We start from the raw sequence: 22,709 nt of genomic DNA, 5'->3' as shown, positions 1-22,709 counted from the left end.
AGCGAGAAAGCGTTTACTAGAGCACACTGCAGGTCCAAGGGGTCCAGTGGCTGGGGAGCCCGTGGGGGGCGAGCCAGCGGGGACCTCGAACTATTCCAATTTCGAAGAACGGACACTCCAGGTCCAACTTAGGGTCTATACGAGGCATTAGTCATGGGTGTGACGCACTTGCTTACAGCGGAACTAAGGGGCCTACATCACACTTCACCCCGTGGGGAGCAGGGCCCCGCCCCCCTGGCCCAGGAGCCCACCTCCATTTAGAGCCCCCCACGGGCAGCTGGGCTGCTCCCCAGGCCATGGAAGGAGAGGGGTACTCCGGCCCTGAGAGCACCTCAGCAGCACGCGTGCCTGCGACAATGCCACACACTCCACGGGAGGTGCTCTTCGGAAGTTTGGGTCTTTTTGCCGCAAACATCTGTGATTCTGTGAACACCTCTGAAACACAATCGAAATCTAATTTAGGCTGAGGGGAGAGGCATTAGTCCTGCTGGTGTGGCGTCTCATAGTTACAGCAATGAGCATGCAAACAGAGCCAATTATCCATCTATTTCTTGAGGCATTTGCTCTCCCGGTGGGTCCGCTCCATATTTTATCACCAAATCAGCAAGAGACAGAAGATTCTTTCAGGCCCGAGTGCTTAGCCAAACAGCGCCTGGGAGAAAGGTTCTTTGCTTCAGACCTTCCATCACGCCCCTCAGGATGACTTCTCATTTTTCTCTTCTCCAGATATGTATCTTTGATTTCTGCCTTCTCTTCTGAGAAGAGCTCCACCCTGTCTTCTCTCACTGGGAAAACATGACATTATTTGACCCCAAAGAGGCAGGGACTCAACAACCCCCGAGGTCACAGCACATTCAGAGTGGGTGCCTATTTGTCGCAGAGAGCAGGTGTGATCCGTCCCGGGTTTTCAGTCTGATGAATGTCCCTCGCAGTTTTTCAAAACGACAGAAATAGAGTCTTCTGCTTATGCAATCCCTGCCCCACTGCCCACCACCCCGTCCACCTCAATCAAGTACACAGAATAGCTAGTTCCCAGGATTCTCGGGAGAATGGTTTGGGACCGATCCCACTTGATGAAGATGCAGTGGGAGGTGCAGGATGGCTTCCTGAGGCCATGGAAGGGACCCATGGGCTTCTGGATCAACCAGATTTCCCATCAATGCCAGAGTGACATGGTCTTAGACCCAAATGGGGAAAATGCCTTTGAGCATGGGACTTGGTATGACAGAGGATGTGTCTTCTCCTGTGAGCTCTTTGTTGAGAAATGATGGCCCCACATGACAGACGATGGCTTCTTCAGACACTACACCTCACACAGCCAGCCGGGCGCTTCCTGCAATGAACACGGAGGCCGTGTTTGTCTCCCTGGATGAGTAAGTTAGTGAGGCACCAACAAGTGAGAGTGCAGCGGGGCTGGCAGACAGCTCTGGCCATCACCACACAAAGAGGGCAGAGCCATTCGACTGCCTACACCTGCACTCACGTCCTCGTCAGCTCCGAGCAGTGGGTCCCCTCTGAAAGGCAGACGGGGGCTTCTGACTGCTGTATCTCCACACGAAGTCATGGGCTGTTGGTCGTGGGCACCTCCCCTGGAGGTAGGTGATGTCCATCTGTCAGGGACACATAGCCAATATATATGTGCTCTGGGTGGGCAACTGGACTACGGGGAAGACGGCAGATTCAGGGTCTCTACACCATGCAGCTTTTAGATGCTGGAACTGGGAGCTTAATGAGTGTGGATTCTTTTTATCATTCTCCTGAAAACAAGATTCTCAAAGTGAGATTTACTTAAAAGCTCCAGTGTCTTCTAATGAAAGTCAAAGATGCTCATTTGAGCAAGTGACATTTTTCACATGACTGTTATGGGAAGCGTAAAGGTTTTCAAAGGTACTGGATAAGAAGCTCTGCCTCTTCATTTTTAATTAGTTCCTGGTGTTAGGAAACCACTCAAATAAGACACCAGACTGTGGGACTCAGGTTTTCTGCCAAATGGCCTCTCCTGGTTTGGCCTTCATTCTCCTTGATGTCTTGCTTTCTGTTTTATTTTAGAATGCTTCACAGAGTTCTTCTTTTATGATTATGTATTGTGAAGAACTGGACATTGTTACCTTGGCTATAGTCGGTCACCTTGATGTTTGAGGTATCGATTCTGGACATCAGGGAGGGCACAAGATGTAAGGAACTGCTGGCTGCATGCTGAGTGCTGTGCCACCAACACACGAGGGCCCTGAGGGGACACACACTGGTCAGATGGGACCTGGGACACAGTTGGACCTGAGAGAAAGGTTCATTTCTCCTGCTTCTCCTTAGTAACAGCTCCACTTTTTAAAACGGGAAGAGTTGTTAGCATAGCGGGAGATTCTAATGGGACGAGGACAAAGGTAATATGGGAATATCAGAGGGGCTTCTGCGACAAGCCCTTGCCTCCTCGGAGACAGGCTCATCAATCCCAATGATGCTGGCTGGCACGGACTAGCTCAGAGAAAGCCCAACGAATCTCTGCTTTCAATATATCATCCTTGCCACTGTGGGGAGGCTGGAGCCAGAGACTGTGCCTGGCTCACTGCCGGAACTTAGTAGATGCTTGCTGAATAAATGACAAACTGGAGTAAAAACAATACTCAGTTATTACTATCAGTAGTATACCTACAATGTAGGGAGGTTAGGCATTGTGCAAAGCACTGAATTTCTCTCTCTCTCTTTTTTAACCTTCACCTGAGGATATGTTTATTGATGTTAGGAAAAGAGGAAAGGAAAGAGAGAGAGAGGGAGAGAGGGAGAGAAACATTGATCACTTGCCTCCCATATGAACCCTGACTGGGAATTGAACCTGCAATGTAGGTTTACGCCCTGACCAAGGATTGAACCTGCAACCTTTTGGTGTAAGGGATGATGCTCCACCAACTAACCAAGTCACCTGGTCAGGGCCTAAATTTATCTCATTTAATTCTTACCATAAGCATCTGCAGTAGAATATCATTATTCTCATTTTATAGATGAGGAAATTGAGGCTCAGAGAGCTTAGGTAGCTTGCCTGACATGACAGAGCTGGAAAGTTACCGAGTTGTCCCCATGTGTGACAGCCTGTCTCCAAGACGGCTGCCATGTTCCCTGAGGGGGCGAATCTGTTCCTCCACCTCCTGAATCTGGACTGGTTTTACTGACTTCCCCGACAGCAGAATGTGGCAGAAATGACATGCTGGGACTTCTACGATCAGACTGCAGGAAGTCCTGCAGCGTCCACCTGGGCCTCTTGTAACATTGACTCTGAGGGAACCAGCCAGCCCTAGGTCAAAGGTCTAACCACCCTGAGACGCCCTGCTTGCGAAGATGGCAGAGCCGGCTTCAGGGGAGGCTGTTGGGGGAGAAACAGTGACCTCCCGGCCCAGGCTCCCAGTACAGAGGGAAGGAGTCACACTGGACATTCGAGCTCCAGGGGACGCCGCATGGAGATGGCCCAAGGCTCAGACAGATGGCCCCAGTCACGCTGTCCCAGTATCTGCAGCCATCTGACCTACCCCAGCCAAGACCCTGGTATTGTTGGGCAGAGGAGAGCAGACTGCCACATTCTGCCCAAACCCCTGACTCACATAACTGTGAACATAATAAAATAGGTGTTGTTTTACGCTACCAAGTGTTGGGCTGGTTTGTTAAGCAGCTCCAAGTCTCCGGAACACCGTGCGACCCTAAAGAAGGCTGGCGGGCGGCTCCATCAGGCTGCAGGAGGCAGGGTCGCCAGGCTCAGAGCGAGGGCTGACTGTGCGCACGCGCAGGAGGCCAGTCCTGGGCCGCCGACCCATCCCAGTCCCAGGTCACAGTCAGCACTGAGGTGTCCCTTCACACAGGCCAACCCAAACCCCAGAGCCGGAATGTCCTTTTTATGTGGCACAGTCGCACTCTAATGTCTAGTTACTACCTCCCTTGGGTGTAAGTTCAAACCCAGTAACCTCACCTCACAAATGCTGAGATTCAGCCCTCTCTGACGTTGGCCCCGTCTGCCCCTCCTTGCTTATTGGAAAATTCCTGCTTTGGCCTTTCTAGCATTAAGTCTCAGAATTCCTAGAATCACACTTACTACGGCAAGTGGCCTTAAGTATTCTCCGCCTTGCACGGAATGCCAATGAAAGAAGGTGGCCCAGGTGTGTGGCGTTTGGTGCAGGTGTGGGTGTGATTACTGGGAAGAGCATGCTCTGAGCCTCCATTTTATCTTAAAATGGGGATAATAACATATGCAGTACCTTCCTTACTGGATTGCTTTGAGAATCACTCAGAATAACAGTAACCTAATGACAGTACCAGTCAACATTTGCTATTTGCCACGGACTCTCATTTAATCCCGACAACAACTCTGTGCTGGGGGGCTATTAGTTTTGCCCGTGAGGCTGGCACCTGGCTGAGCTGGGTTGGAGTGCAGGTGTTCTGATGGGCCGAACTCTTGGCCACCACACCTTAGAACCATACTTAAGATGAAAGACTTCTGCAAACTGTTCCAAAAAAACAAAACATAGTGTAACAATATAATCAATAAAATATTCTTAAAAAAACGAAACGAAACAAAACAAAACAAATAAACCCAACTGAAAAACTTAACTACAGAAGCTCCTGGGTGATGACGCATCCCGGTTGGGGTGAGGTAGCCTTGGTCTCCTGTCAGGACTCACGGAGAGGCAGCCTCCAGGCAAAGGGTGACCTTTGTGACTTGACAAGAACCATCAACACAGAGTTTCTTACCCTCTGGTGGCCCATCGGAAGGCAGGCCACTCTCCCTCTCCAGCACAGACTCTTTAGGCTGGAGGCAAGGAGTCACAATTGCCCTGGAAGCCCTGACCTTCCCTCCCCCCACCAGGGGTTCTAATCAGTGGATCAGCTGAGGAGCCATCCTATTTTAAGGCTAGAGCTTGACTGTAATCCAGGGACGCAACCTTGTTTTTGTCCTGCACACTGGAGACTTGTGTAGGCAGCTGTATTACTCTGGGCCCCTTAAGGCAGCCAGGGCTGCCCTGAACACCTCCATGGATGGCCGTGGGCTGAGCCCCCTCCATGGATATGGACGTGGGCTGTGTCCCCAATGCCTGCTGGTTTGCAGGGAGTGTCCAGGAAGAGCTCATTGAATGGTATGGGACAGGGGAGGCTCACGGAGAGGTAGAGAGCTGTTCCCATCGTCCTCCTGCATCCTAGTCACAGGCTATACCCAGCGCACTCATCAGTTTGGCGTTGTTAGGAAGAACTGCAGCATAGTGTGTGGGAAATCTGTCCCCTAGGAAAAGCTCTGACCACTAGGTAATTAATTTCTATTAACCGGTGCACCACTAGGATTTTTCTGTGTTGGAAACTCCTGGTTTGAAAATCTTTTTGGCTCGAGGGTTCAATGGCACATTTGCAAGAATATTCATTATAGTGTTTAAAGTTTTCATTAATAGGGGACTGATTAAGTACTCTACATAGAGACTTGCAGTGGAACACTAAGCAGTCATTTAAAATGAAAATTGAGTCATTTAAAAAACTAGTTACAAGGAAATCAAGAAAAAACTTAAAAAAGGAAAAACTAGTTAAAAGACTAAGGAAAAAATATATACATACAAACATAGGTGGTTTCTGTCTGTGTGCACAGAAAACACAGATATTACATATCAAAATGTTACTAGTGGTTATCACTGCATGTTGGACCGTGGATGGTTTTTCTTTTTTGATACTTTTTGTATGTTTTGAACTTTATTCAAATGAAAATGATTAATTTTACAATCTAAAAAGTAAGCCTTTTCTATTTTGATAATTAAAAGCAAGAGAAAAACTTTCAGCTCAAAAGAAGCGTCTTCATTCTTTATTTGTCCCCTCGGGGTTCTTAGCGCCTCCCCATTCTCTGGCAGAGAGGGCTGGGAACTGCTCTCCAGGCCAAAGCCAGGCCCTGTTTGCAGGTGTTACTGTGGCTCACCTCCATGTACCAGCGGGCTGGCCCTTCATTTGGCCAACAATCTTGTTTACGCCCTTCAGTTTCCATGTTGGATGTCAAGTCTAACATCTGCTCAGCTGAATTTTAGAACACCCAACTCTTCCTTTATCCTGGAACCCCAATAACTCTACTCCAGGTGGTGAGCAAATGGTCGACCTCTTACTGCACAATTCCTCTCAAGCCCGGATGGGGAATGCTGTCTGTGGACATTAACTTGTGGGCATGCAGTCAATCCACCCTTGTAGCTATGCTAGGTTTGATCCCGGCAGCAAGCCAGACCACCTGTGAACTTGAACCTGTCTACTTCCTCTCATGGGGATGATGAAGTGGTAGTTGCAGCAACGGTCACACGGCTGCTCACTACGTCCAGGTACCAGCTAAGTGCCTTATGTGATTATCCAACCTTCACGACCACTTAGCAGAGGAGGAATTATCATCCCTATTTTACGTATGAGAAGTTCATGATCTGTGAGGCTGATTAACTTAGCCAAGTTCATCCAGCTAATAAGGGCCAGAGGCAGGATTCAAACCCATGTCTGACTTCAGATGAGCAGAGTTTTGGGCCCCTGGGCTATCCTGCCTTATTGCTGTCAGAAGTCTGCGGTGTTCTGCCCCCACTGTCACTGAAGGACCCTCCAAAGAACCGTCTTAGGTTTGAGACATTCACTGTATGAATGCTGGGTAAGACTATCCCACAATAACCCTTCATGGAGACCCAGGACAAAATGTTCTTCTAGTCTCATTGAAGTTTTGTTTTCTGAGAGCATGTGGTACACTCAACAAAAAAGTATCAAGCATCTAATGATTGTACTTCCCTTTTGGTCTTGACCTCCAGGAAGGTGAGAACCAAATCTGTGGCTCAGCTTTAATAAGGACGTAGAACTCTGCGGTCTGCATGTCGACGTTAAAATTTTTTTCCCCTTGGTATTGATCTTCCTTTTAGTCTTTATTTTCCCCAGTTCAGATCTGTGTGTCTATCTTTTCAGGTTTATCCTACCTATCTGTGCAGGCTGCCTGAATCCATTATGGAAGGAGGCATGGCAACGGAGCCCATTTGTTCACATGAACACTGATTCCAGAGCTTACTTCGCTTAACCCATGGCTGCCAAAATGGCTAAGAAGGTACATCAGACAGAAGCCTCCCTATCATCTGGTGAGAGCGACCGAAAAGGAAGTGAGCTGGGAGGGGAGGGGACACCACAGGGAGGCTGGGAGGCTGCTGTTCACAAGTAGACCATTCTGACCTGTCTGCTAGCATTTTTCATGAAATTAAAAAAACCGCCACCACATTTTACGGACTGGAATTGAAAGAACAAAATAAGTGTGCTAATTCCATTGACTTGGGAAGCTACAGGCCCAGACCTGGCTATCTGTTGGTCTCCGGGGGTCAGCAGAGGCCCTCCCTCTGCACAAAGGCAGACTTTCAGGCAAGAGCCATGTCTGTGCAGGGAAGCGCCCGGGGCGAGGCGGAGAAGCCAGCAGCATCACGAGAAGCCTCAGAGGTCCGCTACACCAGTGCCGATGGACCGAGACCATACCTGGATCCCCCTCCTGGGCTAAATCCACCATGGGCTACCTACCGGCACCACCCATCACTACCACTGAGGAGATGGCACTGAGAAGGGGGTCTGGAACAGCTGACCTTTCTACCCTGGCGGCTCCAGGATTCTCTGATGAGAAGCTGTTGTCTGTTTTCACCCAGCCATGCAGGGATTCAGTGTAGAGACGTGTGTCCCGTGGGCGTATGTTAAATAGTAGCACATCACGCAAAGGCCAGGCTGAGAGCTCAGCAATCTACCAGTCAGTACTGAGAGAGGCAAGGACAAGGGTCTGGCTTCCATGTCAGGGAAGGTCCTCATTGCAACAACTCCCCCCAAAACTATTCCAAATGGCCAAGGATCTTGCCTTTTGGAAAATGGCTTTTGTTTTTGGCAGCACATCCGTTTCCCACCTCCTATCTTTGCCTGGTGAGTTACTGCTCATCCTTGAAGACTCGCGTGAGGTCCATCTTTCAGAAGCCTTCCCCGAATCCCCTTGTTCCCATCCCCGGGGCTCAGTCAGGTGCCCCTCCTCAGGTGGCTCCACAGCATCTTGGGTACAGCTCTGCTTACTACATGGTATTTATTAAGATTTTCTCTTTATAGGCCCAATTCTCCCAGTTGACTGAGCTCCCTGAGGGCTCTATTTTCATCTGACTTTGCATCTCTCGGGCTTAGGTGCTCAACAAGCATTTGTTGGAGGAATTTAGAAAAGGAAGCTGCCTGGTAGGCCCCTGAGATAAGAAGGCTTGCTCCTGAAGTGTAAGATAAGGGTAGCTGGATGGCAGGAGTGTCCTCTTTCCTTCTACCTTCTCCCACAGGCAGGTCTGGATGAACAAACGCAGGCAATGCCACTGGGCACTTGAAGACAAAGGAGGATGGTTTTCGATTTGGGTCCTCTGTGAGGTCTCCAGAAAGAAGCCACATTTCTCTCTTGGCTGTGTTTCACTTGTACTTTATGTTTTTTAAGACCTGGGGTAAGCTTCGTCTACAACATGCTTCACCCACGTCTTGAGGCAAAAATAACAGAATGTTCTGGGCATATTCACAGAATTCATTGACATCTCCTTAGCTCTACTTATAGTTAGTTCTCAAGTGCAAGAGAGAAACTAATCTTGATCAATTACATCTATAGAAACAAATACTGCCCAATCACAAGTCTTTAGCATTTAGACATAAATATCAGGCATTCCGCTAAGATGCCTATCTGGTCCCAGGCAGACATGTCAACTAGCCAACATGCACATAGCTGCTGCTGCTTTTTTATTTCTGTTCACATTTGAGACAGCTTCTTTAGGGCTAATTTCAGGTAACTAAAAGAATCACGAAATTAATACTTCCTCCCAATTATAACAGGGGTACATGTAGAACATTTTGAAAATATGCCCTGGCTGGTGTGGATCAGTGGATTGAACACTGGCCTGAGAACCGAAGGGTCACTGGTTTGAGTCTCAGCCAGGGCACATGCTTGGGTTGTGGGCTGAGAGGCAACTGATTGATGTATCTCTTGCACATCTATGTTTCTCGCCCCCTCTTTCTCCTGTCTCCTTCTCCCCCCTTCCCTTCTCTCTAAAATTAAGTAAATAAAATCTTAAAAAATAGAAAAATTTGAAAATACACAAAGAAGAAAATAAAAAAACACCTATAAAATTCTACTGCTGGAATTGTTACTGCAACATTCTGTTGTATTTTCTTCTTACACTTGTATATATACACAAATACTTCTATATGCTATGTGAATATTTATATATGTGAATTTACAAACAAAATTAGAACCAGACTTCATGTGCAGTTTCCTAAGTTTCTTTTTCACATGACGTTAAATCACGAATGGTTTCTGCAGGTCATCAAACGTTCTCCAAAAACCAGATTTTTAAAGGTGGCAGGGCATCCCATGGTATCTGCTAAGGTTTAACTTCACGCCTCCCCCAGGGTACATGAGTGCCCATCATTTCAGCGAAAGACTTGGAGAGGAGGTTGGGTCCTGCTCACTAAACCATGACTTGTTTTAATTTTTATTTTTTATATGTCACATTCCAGGTTCTCCACAGAGGTCACTCACTTGTGCTCCATGGTCACCTGTCCTCATGGAAACACAGCCTCAAGTGGCTGGATAGCACCCATCCTGGAGGCGCTGCCTGGTGAGGGCAGAAGGGAAGCATGACCTAACAATCTTAATCCCATCCTTGGCAGGGATTTGGGAAAAAGGTGTGCAGAGGAGAGATTTGCTAGGTTTCACCCTTTCCCCACTCATCAAAAGTAAAGCCCCTGGTGGAAGCAACAGCTAGCTCTACGCTAATGTGTGATGCCTTCCAAAGGGGCCCTTATCAAAATTCAACCCTTTTCATTGTAATCCCCGTTGCTGAAAATCTTTCTCAAATGGACACGTCCACTTCCTTGGCTTAGCAAACGCAGTAGATATAAGGGACTTTTCCTTGCTTTACTGCAGGTGCTTGTCCAATGCTCCGAGCTCATCATTCCAAAGTGAATTAATGAGTTGTCGTGGCTCCAAACTAAACCCATGTTCACACAAACTAAACGCTCAGCTTCCGGCCAGAGCGCCACTCCTTGGGGAGCCCCCTGCCCTGCTGGGTGCTGGCCCAACTCCAGGAGAGCACAGAAAATATTTTACTGCAACTCTTTGTCATGTCCCACTTCTCTTACTGAACTACAAGCCCTGGAGAGCCAGCACCTGGGCCTGGCTCATGGAAGGCACTCAGGAAATGTGTTTTATACGGACCCTGACTTTTTCCCTCCGCTGTGACAGACTGTTACAGCTAACAGCTGTACACCAAGAACTGGGGCAGACATCCTCACGCGGCGTCTGACAAGAAGGAACACGACCCCCACCGAAACTGCTCTCCTGTTCTCAGCGGTCGGGGCCAACAGAAAGCCAGGTGCTGGGGACCGGCTTGTGCCATCTCATGGAGTCAGTCCTCACAACTGTTGCAGGCGGGGGGTGCTATTGTTAGCTCTAGACTGCAGGTGAGCAAATTCAGGATTAGAGGCATTCTTGCCCAAACAAGAAAGCTAAGCAGTGCTTACCTGGGATTGAAAACCAGGCTGATTCTAAAGGCCACACCACTAAACACAGCACTTGATTTTTAGTTACTTGGGGGGGGGGGGGGATTATAATGAATACATGTATGAATGCTGAAAAAGGATCTACAAAAAAATAATCATCAGAATGCCTACTTCCTAACTTTACAAAAAAGGGGATCGATTTAAGGCACTTATAACATCTATTCCCCTCCGCCCCCTTTCCTCCAAAATAGGGATGAGAAAAAAAGTGACTACAATTCTCTGAATAACCACCCACATTTGGCTTTTCGGCTTGGTTAATTCGCAACGATTTATTCCAATGGAGAAGAAATTGGATAGATGCAACCGAGCAGTGCTAATTTATTTATTTATTTCTTTGGTGGGGGTAGGGGTTGGTGGTGTGAGATTATGGGGCTGCAGGTGCTGCCTGCTTTATTCAGTCAGGGCCATTTGCTGCTCTTGGGATCAGGATGCCTCCTGCCACAAGGCCTTGTTGATGAGTTTCAGCTGGCTGCACAGGGCGGGGCAGGGCTTCTCCTTGACCTCTAGTCTGTCACTTTGTAAGTGGGAGACTAGACAGGGCGGAGTGTTACAGTTCCACCTTCAGGATTCTATGCACTTTAACATGTTCTTATGTTGTCATGTACTTCATCGTATCATAATCAAAGAGGTTGAGGGCCATTTTCAGGTGGAGAAAATGAGAAAAAGAATGAAAGAGACCACCTCGCTCCATGTGCATAATATTAATTTAGTTCTCAGAAGTCACCTAACATCAACAACCAGAGAAGTTCTTTTGCATCATTAAGTTCCCGCTTTGTGGACAACCTCTGCAACATAAGCCAAAAAAACTTTTTGTCAGGAACTTTAAACTGCTCCGAGGACATAATCTCAGAGCTCAAGAAAGAGTGAAATGGGCAAAGGCGGTCAAAAGGTACAAACTTCCAGTTATAAGAAAATAAGTTCTGGGAACATGACACAGAGCATGGTGACCATAGTAAACAATACTGTGTTGTATATTTGAAAGTTGCTATAAGAGTAGATCTTAAAGTTCTCATCATAAGGAATAAAATTTGCAACTAAGTGAGGTGATGAATTAACTTATTGTGGCGATCATTTTGCAATATATATGAGGTCTGTCCAGAAAAAGTCCAGCCATTGTTAAAATAACGAGAAGAGTTTGTGTGACATCGATGTAACCTGACAGCCGAGGAGGGTGGACTGGAATGTGTATGTGTGAACAGTGACGACTTCACTGTACTTGTCAGTGGGGGCGGTAGATGCCATTGAGTGAGCATGTGTACTGTGTGGCCATCGCATTCAAAATGACTGAGTGGCAAAATGAATCTGCATCAAATTTTACGTTAAGCTTGAACACTCCTCTGCTGAAATTATTTGGATGATTCAGAAGGCTGCAGCTATGGGCAACTGGTGATTGGCAGCTTCATCAGGACAATGTGCCCACTCATGCATCACGTCTCGTGCAGTTTTGGCAAAACATTGAATCACCCAGGTGACTCAGTACCCCTACAGTCCAGATTTGGTGCCCTGCAACTTCTAGTTTTCCCCAAAACTAAAATTACCTTTGAAAGGGAAGAGATTTCAGACCATTGGTGAGATTCAGGAAAATAGGATGGGGCAGCTGATGGCGATTGGGAGAACTGTGTGAGGTTCCAAGGTGCCTACTTTGAAGGGGACTGAGGTATCATTGTCCTATGTACAGTGTTTCTTGTATCTAATAAATGTTTCTATTTTTCATACTACATGGCTGGATACCTTCTGGACAGACCTCGTACATATACCAAATCATTATGTTGTACACCTAAAATGAATACAATGTTTTATGTCAATTATCTCTCAGTAAAACTGGACAAAAAAGGGCTCAGGAATTTTAATTTCATTAAAGTGATAAGAAAACCAAGACAGAAACTTGTAGCAGAGCCAAAGTCAGAAATTGGCAGATATCTCATTGAACATGACCATGTGACTGATTCTAGTCAACTCAAGCACAGAGTTCCTCCTTCCTTCTTTGGCTTGCTGTTACGTATTAATGGTAGAGTACTACCAAATGTCTGTGGACCATGTTTGCCTGCATTTTGCCATTTCTGTTTCTCCAGCTGAGATCCTTTCATGGTCCACATTCAGCCAAGAAAGCACAGGAAAGAAAGAGTGCTTCTCCCACATACACCACCCACCAGCACCATGACTCCGACTTTCCCTACACGTTCCTGAGCCAGTCTAAGCCACACCACCCTGGAGATGACAGAATCTGGAAGTTGCAAGTAGGAGAAAGATGAGCAGGGTTAAAAATACCAAAAACTGCAAATATATTCTTTTATAAAGGAGTGAGAATTAGCAAGGGTCTAGCAGCAGTCATGGCTTTAATGCTCTTAAAAAACACTCACACACAAAAACCTTTCCTGTTGTAAAACTATTGAATGAGGTCCTTCCCAGATTTTTAAAATAGATCTAGTACTCCCACAGAGAATGCATCAAAATTTTTCTGATCTATCCACCTCAATTTTATGACTTAGAAATCTGGACTGAGTAAATAATATATAGAAGACAATAGTTTCCAAGTTACCTTGGTTATTATATATGTTTCTTAGGATCGTGGCCTTTGTAGGAGGATCACTGCAGCCTTGGGATCTGGTGACCCTGAAATACTCATTACCCACCTTCTGGGCCCCCCACCGCTCCCTGTAATTCTAGCAGAATTCCCCTTCCCTCATTTGAGATTTGAGAGGTGGAGAGTATTGCTGAATCTGTGTGTTTAACCCCACAACTTCTAGTCCCATAACACATCCTTCGTGTCTACCCCAAGTTTTCACTGCTTGGAAGGTGGAGTTTGGGAAGCCTTTTGTTCTGAGAGGTGTGTTCTGGGCCTAGCAAGTTAGACGTGTGACTAGAAATCAGCTGCCACAGACTGTGAGCCTAGAAGGCAGAGTAAGCCTGGTGCTTGCCAATAGGGATGGGCTGGCTGTTTTTCTTGGGAACCCTAATTCCATTTTTGCTCTAGTGTTTTCACTGTCATCTACCTGTCATCTAAAACTGAAAATATCACGAGCAGAATTCAGCACAGACTCTTCAGAAATGGAGACAGGCTTAGAGATCATAAAGTATTTCCTGAAGCGTGTTCTGCAGAACACCTCCCCTGCAGGGTACTCTCCCAAAAAGGTGATCGCGGCCTAATGAACTTGGGAAAAAGCACACTGCAACGCGACCCCGCCCCCCGCTGCCCCAGCCAGAGTCTGAGCATATCAGACTCAGCAGTGTCCCGTAAACTCACATGCTAGCTCTTGTGGGGGTGGGGGTGTGGGGAGCTTGGGCCTCTTTTCCCAGGTCACAGGATTTCTATGGGAAAATGGTCTGAATTTCATATCTAACTCTCCATAAACTGGAAGCATCCTGGACATCATTGAAGTTTCTTGATGGTAGCAGACACTTATAAAACCATTTTGTGACCCATAAAAGGTCTCCAAGGTCAAAATGGTGGTAACTTTGCAATTTAAAATGTATATGTATTCGTACAGGTCAGCTGAAAGATTAAATGTATACTTAGGGTATTTTCTTTCCTTCTTTCTTTCCTCCCTCCCTCCCTTCCTTCCTTCCTTTCAGCATTTGGGAAGCCCAGGGGACTGCACTGTATCAAAAGAATTTCAAGGCTTTAAGACTGGACTGAATATTGAACTGTCCTACATAAAGAAACAAAATCCATGCTCAAAGAGGCTATTTTTTTTAATGCCAGCAAAGCTCGTTGCATCTCAAAATTGCTCAAAGGCCAGGTCATGACTGGTGGCCCTTGTTACTCTTTTTGAGGTTAGACAAACGGTTCACCTAAATAGGATTTAAAGTGGTGGGTTTGTGTTCTAAGATGAGAACCATTTGGAGCGGATACCAGAATCCTAAGTTAGTGAATGTCTACATTAAATTAAACAACTGGATGAAAACAGAGAAGATGAAGTAATTTTCCCCACAGTTTCCAAATGTATCTGTGACATCATGCTGATCTTAAAACTAAACACTTCACTATTTTCCCCCATGTTTCACCCCAGTATTGTCATGTTCAGATAATGTTTGAATACTCTTTTTAAGGCAAAATATAATATATACTGTAAAAAACAATTTAGAAAGAAATGCTGCAATACTCAAGGAAAGGCTGGAATTCAGCCTGAAAGGTATCGGAATATTAATATTGACATTCAGTGAAAACACCATATAGAAGCAATATACCAATGGGAGACCTGCAGCGTCAATATTTTCTTTCTAGGATTTCTAACTTTATTTATTTATTATTTTCTATTTCTTCAGCCCTTTTATAGGGCAGTGGGCAAACTCTGGACCACAAACACACACTCCTGGCAAATCTAGCCTAGTCTTTTAGCAGAAAAAAGGCCAGGTTGTCAACTGTGATGTCAGGAGGCAAGGAGAGAGAACAGGAGGGGACAGAACTCATGTTGAATGCCTGTTCTTTGTGAGGTGCTCTACATGTATTCCTTCATTTCTATCCCAGTGAAAAACTGGGAGGTGTTAATCCTTGGACCTACTTTATACACACAGGAAACCAACGCAGGAAAGACCTACAATTGATCTAAGATCAGGGGGCAGGTGGCTGCAGCGGGATGTGAACTCTGATCCATGTGTTCTTCCCGTGACACCCATTCAACTGCCATGAAAAGAGGTGTTTCATGCAAACCAGAATGAATATATGTGGGTAGAATGGAATTTCGCTGTTTAAAGAAACAACTGCATTTCCCAAGAATGGCAGGTTATGCTTATAAGTCACCAGAAACATAATTCTGAAATGAATTTAATCAACACCGTTGATCCCTGCAAAGAAACACATCTGGAGATACTGAGAGCAGCCTTTGAGGGCTTTGCTTTGCAGTCTTTACTGTTACTACATGCCCTGTTTATATTATTCTCCTCATGCCTCCCAAAAGAGAGGGAATTTTTTTAAAGACACAGGAACATTCTTCCCTGTTTTCAGTACTCAAAAACTGAAGGGGATGCGCCACCTGCAGATTGATACGATTGCCCTGAGCGTGAGTCTCACACACCTCAGAACGGTGTACATTTTGCATTATGGTCATCCTTGGTCCATGCATGTTTGTCAGAACTCAAATACTGTTTCAATCAGTCATAACCATGACATTGAACTCCCAAGAATATATTATAAGGCAGTATTTATGCAATTCTTTAATAATGTATATTTCAAACTCATTGAACAGAGAAGAACTGTCAAATTGCAGTGACATTTTGGAATTCTCCTGATTATAAATAATTTCCTGGTTATAGGCATATCTGTTCTGTCTGCTTCAAACGCAGAATGCCCAAATACACTATATTAGTGCTACCCTCCGTCAGTTGGTACCGTCGTGAGGGGGTGTGTGTTAAAGGAACACTTGTTGTTTTCTAGAGTTGCTTTCATTTTCCAAGTTTGTAATATATGGGTTAATTTTTAGACTTAAGGACAAATAAGACTATAAGCGGTATGACACCGGAGGACATTATAAGACTAACTTTCAAATAAGGAAATGACCAAACCTTGGTGTTCCCAGTTATTTTTTTGATTGCTATTCAATATAGAAAGTCACAAGTATTGTATGAGGCACCAGAACTTATTTTTCTTCCAAATAAACCCAGAGTATGATGTCCTACTATTTAGAAATGGCAACCAGAGAAACCTACAGACATAGTGAAGGAACAAAGAGGCTGGAAGACATTTATTATATTTTGATACCAGAGAAAGAAAGGGATTCATCAAATCTGAAAAATGAAATTAGCAATGACATTTCAGGTACTGGGTAGATGTGGAATTCTATAGACAAAGCTCAGGAACACTGAGTCTGCAATACCTTACCCTGGGTATACCTTAATATTGGGGTGGCCAAAAAGTTCCTTTAGTTTTTTCTTTAAAATAGAAGACACATTTTTCACTTTCACCAATAACTTTATTGATTTGGATATTTTGAGTATGTTGGCTATCTCCCATGTGGTATAACATTTATTGTTCTCAATTAATGTTTCGATTTGATCACTATCAACTTCAACTGGTCTACCTGACTGTGGGGCATCACTGTTCAGAGAGAAATCTCCAGCATGAAACCTCACAAACCACTTCTGACATGTTTGATCAGTCACAGCACCTTCTCCATACACTGTACAAGTGTTTTTTTTCTTTTTATGTGTTTCAATTGTTTTCACCTTTATTGAAATAATAAAGCATACTATGCTGAAAATGTTGTGTATTTTCTCCCATTTTCAATATTAAAATGGCTACACAAAAATTCACAATCCTGATAAGTTTTTTTTTTAAATGCATGCTGATATGACAGCTGTCACAATACAACCTAACAAAATTGTTTCAAATGAAGTTAAAGGCAACTAAGTGCTCCTACAGCTATCTTACGGAAAAGAAAAAGCAAAGAAATTTTTTTTGGCCAACCCAATACTTGGTAAATATGCCAAGTACCTTAATTGCAAGTTGGGCTTTCAATAAAATTTAGGTACATTTGAGGAAATATTTAAACTGTCCAAAGAGGGTAGTTACTCACCACATCGAAGGCAGTAAACACGTGACAGTAGTGGTGATTGGACTTCAAATCTTTTGTGATATAAGCAAATGTTGAGAGGTCTTCTGGGTCCTGGGCGGCACAGGAAATATTACGAATTTCATGCTCAGCAATTATGTTCTGGAAGAAATGACATAAATGACTGTTGTTTTCCTTTGCAAACCAGCATATTTGAGAACCAAAGCAAATGACCTGGGAAGCAGCTGCTTTCTCCCATTCTAGAATGTTCTAGATCAGCAACATTCAAAATGATCCAACGCACTATCTATGGGTAAATGTAGCCAGAACTGAAAGGAATGTTTTCATTTAATGAAAAAAAAAAAATCTAAAAGAATCACATCCTGGAGCAGTGGTTCTCACCAGGTGCTGCGCACAGAAGCAGTCTGGTTGGCAGACACTTCTTTCGAAAAAGTATTAATCATCACTTTCCTGTTCCCATTCCCCACGCACACCTGGAGATGGGCAGGGCAGCCTCCTGCTAACTCTGTCTGGAAAGGATCACCTGCATGCTGGGAGGAAGTTGATCCCACATTGTTTTCCTGCCCGCGGTCTTGCTCCCGGATCTGCCTCCCCCAGAGCAAAGGCAGGTGCAGAAGCGGGCAGCAGGCAGGTGGAAGCATCAGGTAGCTGTCTCTTGAAGGCTCCGTGGAGGCTAAGGTGCAGGGGTGGGATGAGGGCGACACCACACTGCACTATTTGGCCCTGGAAGCCTTGCTTGACGTGGGGCCCTGGATGACGACACTTTACTCACTGTACCAGCTGCGTACAACTATGAGGGGTGCTGGGGTTATCATCAATGCACCGGTGGGGAAATTGATCCACAGAGCGTGGAAGTGCCTTATGCAAGGCATGTGGTAGAGCGGGGACTGAAATCTGGGGTGGCCTGACTGCAGAGATCAGGCTCTTTCAAATAACCGCGATGCTCCTCATCCCCACCCATCTCACTGTGGTTTAACATAATTTCATTTGTTTTCTCTGTAGCATGTCTTTCTGCCATCTCTCTGCCAGATGCCCTCATCCCAACCTGCCTCTAAGAATAACTAATGGAAGGTGAGAGAGGAAAGGTTTAACTACAATTATCCTGAAGCACAATGACCAAGGAGCATCACTGGGTGCAAACCCCTGCTAGAAAACTTAGAAAGCAAAATATTTCACTTAATTGTGATCATTTTTTATTTTATAATAACCCATTTATGCTTTTGCAGTTGTCATAGATCTAAAATCCTCAGTACATTTAGTTACTCTCATTACATTTTAACTGAATAGTCTTAAATAACCTGTCAGCAATATAATGTTCCAGGTACACCCATCAATGTCTAAAAACGCATACAAAATGTCCTTCCCTGCCAGTGCCCCCAGCGAGGACTTTGTGGCCTTCACTCTACAAAGCTGAATGGCTGGGAGGCAATTAGAGAATTAACACATAAAAGAAAATTAAATTAAGACATTCTTCACCAGGGCCCTGTACGTTGACACTACATGCAGTGCTCTGTCAAAAATAGCTCAAATTGAAATTGGAATCCTGTAAACAAGTAGCATTCATTGCACAATACAGTTTCGAACAGCAGGTCATGATCCTCTTCTGGCATGCGGAGAACATTTCTTCAAGAATTCTAAATTAGGCACGAATGAGAGTTAAAATAAATTTAAAAATAGTAAGACCTACGAAGTCTTTACAGGTCCAATGTCAGGAGGTGCTGAGAACCTCCGCCATCATTTTCACTGGTGGCTGTCAGTCCCGTGGGAAGTCTGTGGATTTGGTCTCCCCTGTCCAGGAGCCACTATTACTGGGAATAGAACATTGACTCCAGCTGTTAACTAAATGGGCATTTCGTGTTTTTGAGATCATTCAGCACACGGGGGATCAACTTCCTGGGAAAATACTACAGTGAAAAGTGTCCTGATTCCCTGAATCTTCCCAAATCGTAAGATGTCATGCTAGATGGTTTTCAAGGGTGTGTGACAGCACCATGGCCCTGGGCAAAATTGTAGAGTAGGTAAAGTGTGTCTCTGGAGATCTCTGCTATGGACTCTGTGTCTGGTCATTCTCAATTCACGTCTTGAAATCTTAAGCCCCAATATGATGCATGGTTGGAAGTGGGGTCTTTGGCAGGTGACTGGGCCATGAGGGTGGAGCCCTCGTGAATGGAATTAGTGCCCATGTGCGGCGCCAGCTTACTCTCGCGCCATGTGAGGACACGGCAGGAAGAGAGCCATCTATGCACCAGAGAATGGGTTCTCCTCACACACTGAATCTGCTGGCCACTGGATCTTGGACTTCCCAGCTTCCAGAACTGTGAGAAATAAGTGTGTATTGTCTAGCAACCCAGTCTATGGTCATTTGGTATAGTAGCCCAAATGGACTAAGACATTTTTTCCATGTCTTCTTGATCTCCCCCTGATTTTCTGGACCCCCCCCCCAAAACTTCTCTGTTCACTAGGAGCCCCGGGACATCTTTTTACTGCTCATTCAGGCTCCCCTCCTCTGTGCTGCTCCCTGTTCCAAAGTCAGCCTTGTCTCCCACTGTTAAAACTTTTATTTCTCTCTTCCCATGGTCTAAACTGGAGGAATGGCAGACTAATAAAAATATTCTATACTCCATTAAAAATAAGTGATATTGTATCATCCTAACTGGTGTTAAAAATATGCTGTTAAGATTCATAAACACAGAGAACAGATTAATGGTTGCCAGAGGGGAGGGGGTTGGGGGATGGGTGAAAAAGGTGAAGTACAGATTGATAGGTATAAAACAGTCACGGGACGTAAAGTACAGTATATGGAATACAGCTGATAATACTGTAATAACTATGTATGATGCCAGGTGGGAACTGGAAATATCAGGGGAACACTTAGTAAAGAGTATGATTGTTAAACCACTATGCTACGGCCAAGATGGAGGCTTAGACGGACACGCTAGGTCTCCCTCTACAACTAGAGAGGAATACAACTACTTCAAAACAAAGGATAACTAGAAATTCCAGAAAATAAAACTACACGGAAGCCCAACATATGAAGTTATAAACCAGTGGCGCCCTTTGGGCAGGTAAGGGGAGCGAAAGGGGGCGGTGCTGTTTGCGGTCGCACCTGGGACAGCGGCGGGGAGAACAACCCCGGCTGCAGTCGAACCCCCGGCAGCTCGCGACCCCAACGCTGGGGAAAGCAGCCACCACATCGCCTTGAACAGTGAGGCCCAGGGGGGCGGGAGGACGGATCCCGGTCTCCTAGCGGAATAACTGTGTGAATCCATCTTGGACCCCTGCCCCCAAAGAAAGCGCCACAGGGCTGCGAAATAGGTCGCGGACAGGCACCGGTCGCTGGATTGTGACGACAAAGCACCACAGCACAGCAAGAAAGGCTGCCGAACGGCGCCGGTCGCTGGGTCATTACGAGTACACAGGCACTGCCCCCTACAGCCGGCCCAAGAAAACAAAACGCATCTGTCAAAATGAGGCAGACAACTATAGAAATCCCGGTGGCACAGCTCACCAGGCAACAGATGGAGAACCTGACAGATGAACAGATAAGAAACCTGTCAGATGCTCAGTTCTGGGCCATTGTTATCAGGTGGCTTACAGAATTCACAAAAGATCTGGAAAAAGATGAGAAAGAAGCGAAAAACACTTATAACGAAAGGAACAAAACCACATACGAGACAGATGGTGAGGAAAAAAAATCCAGAGTTCATTTCAACAAACTGGAATATGGAGAAGGAACAAGCAGTCAACCAATGCAGCGAGAGGAAATGGGAAGCAACGATGAGAGGATCAGAAACCTCTGGGACAGCTATAAAAGGCCCAATATAAGAATCATTAGTTTGCCAGAGAGCGAGGAAGATGAACTAGAACTTGAAAAATTGAGTGAAAATATAATAAAGGAGAACTTCCCAGACTTGGGGAAGGAAATAAGACTTACAGGTCCAGGAAGCACAGAGAGTTCCAAAAAAACTGGACCCAGGGAGAACCACTCCAAGACACATTATAATCAAAATGTCAAAAATTAAAGATAAAGAGAGAATCTTAAAAGCAGCAAGAGAGAAGAAAAGAATTATGTACAAAGGGGTCCCAATTAGACTATCAGCTGACTTCTCAAGAGAGACCCTGCAGGCGAGAAGGGACTGGCAAGAAATATTCAAAGTAATGAAAATCCAAAACCTACAACCACGAATACTCTATCCAGCGAAATTGTCATTCAGAATAGAAGGACAGAGAAAGTGTTTCCAGGACAAAATAAAACTGAAAGAGTTCATTAGATCCAAACCACTGTTATATGAGATGTTAAAGGGGCTGGTTTAGAAAAAGGAGGATCAAGACAATGAAATCTAAAATGAAAACTGCATCACAAGAAACAACAGAAGCTAGGGAGATGAAACAAAGGCAAACTAAACAGGCAACGAGAGTGGAAAAAGAACTATAGGTACGGGGAACATATTGGGGGAAGGTCAACAGGGAGGGGGAATGGGGAGAGGGAGGGAGATGATATAGGCATTAAGGATCATGGTAGGAGGGAATGGAATAGACAGAGAGAGGTTGAGAAGAACTGTATGCACAACTAATGGACATGATCTAAAAGGGGGGGACAACTGGAGGGAGGGGGGCCACCGGGTGGAGGGGAGCAGAGGGAAGGGAAATTGGCACAAATGTAATATTATAATCAATAAAACACATTAAAAAAAAAAAAAAACCACTATGCTGTACACCTGAAACTAATACAAAATAATACTGAAAATAAACTGTGATTGAAAAAAAAATGTTGTCAAATGAATGCCTATCGATGGCTTGTGTAGGGAGGTATGTTTGAGCAGAACTTGCTGTATCTGCGGTGCTCGAATGCGGTGAGGATTTAGGATCTCACTACTGAAATACTGCCACCACTCTGGTGTCATTGCAAGGGACAGGGGACACACCTTGGTTTAAAATGCACTCCCCTTATGTTGCTCAGCCTCCATATCCAAGCAAGTTCTAAGGAGTCTGGAGCTTTTAAAACTCAAGAGAAGGGCTGGGAGGGGCTCACCTTGCCCCCCCCTTTGGGAGAGAAAGTTGGGCACCATTCTTCAACAAGAAGAGGTTGTTTGTCCATCTGTTGCCTTTCATCATGTTGAGAAACAGCTAAAGAGATGTCTGGCTGGCAGCTGTAGAGCAGAATTTTTGGTTCTGAGGAGGAATGTGTGATAATGAAATGATGGAGCCCAGAAGTGGCCTCTCCCCGCTTTCCTCACGCTGGGCTCCGACAGGTAGGGCCCCCAAGTGGAGGCAGCAGCCTGGCCCAGGGATACCTCCAGACAACTGCAGCGTGGGCGACGCTAATGAGAACAGCACTCATGCTTCATGGGCTCTTTAGTTGACTCCGAAAAACAACAGGCACTATTTAGGCAAATGTTCCAAATTGTTTTGTGTCTAAAAAACAGCACAAGCCAGCCCTGTTTGAAGTTGGTATTCAAAACAAGCAAGCAAATGAAAACCAAACCCCGGAACTGTGCCGTTCCTAATTTAGACTGGGAAGTGGGGGTTGAGCAGGGAGGACAAATGCAGACCACGGACATCCTAGTGCTGGCTGTGGGGATGCATCACCCCTGGAAGACTCTGCTATCGTGAATTCAGGAGCAGAGT

General features: G+C 45.4%; 1 protein-coding gene across 9 annotated transcripts in view; it reads right to left on the bottom strand.

Annotated features, from left to right (window-relative positions):
- Nucleotides 1-22,709, bottom strand: part of ANKS1B (ankyrin repeat and sterile alpha motif domain containing 1B) — an 829,228-nt gene that overhangs the window by 8,278 nt on the left and 798,241 nt on the right. For all 9 annotated transcript variants that reach the window (XM_090272643.1, XM_090272644.1, XM_090272647.1 and 6 more), the window contains one exon: nucleotides 17,085-17,222. In XM_090272643.1, the coding sequence (XP_090128769.1) occupies nucleotides 17,085-17,222 (138 nt within the window). The remainder of the gene's footprint in view (nucleotides 1-17,084; nucleotides 17,223-22,709) is intronic.

The sequence above is a fragment of the Furipterus horrens genome, unplaced genomic scaffold (genome assembly GCF_987537825.1).
Source record: "Furipterus horrens unplaced genomic scaffold, mFurHor1.1.pri manual_scaffold_4, whole genome shotgun sequence".
NCBI classification, from domain to species: domain Eukaryota; kingdom Metazoa; phylum Chordata; class Mammalia; order Chiroptera; family Furipteridae; genus Furipterus; species Furipterus horrens.
The sequence above is the reverse complement of the archived record's forward strand: the minus strand, read 5'-3'. Positions and strand labels throughout refer to the sequence as shown.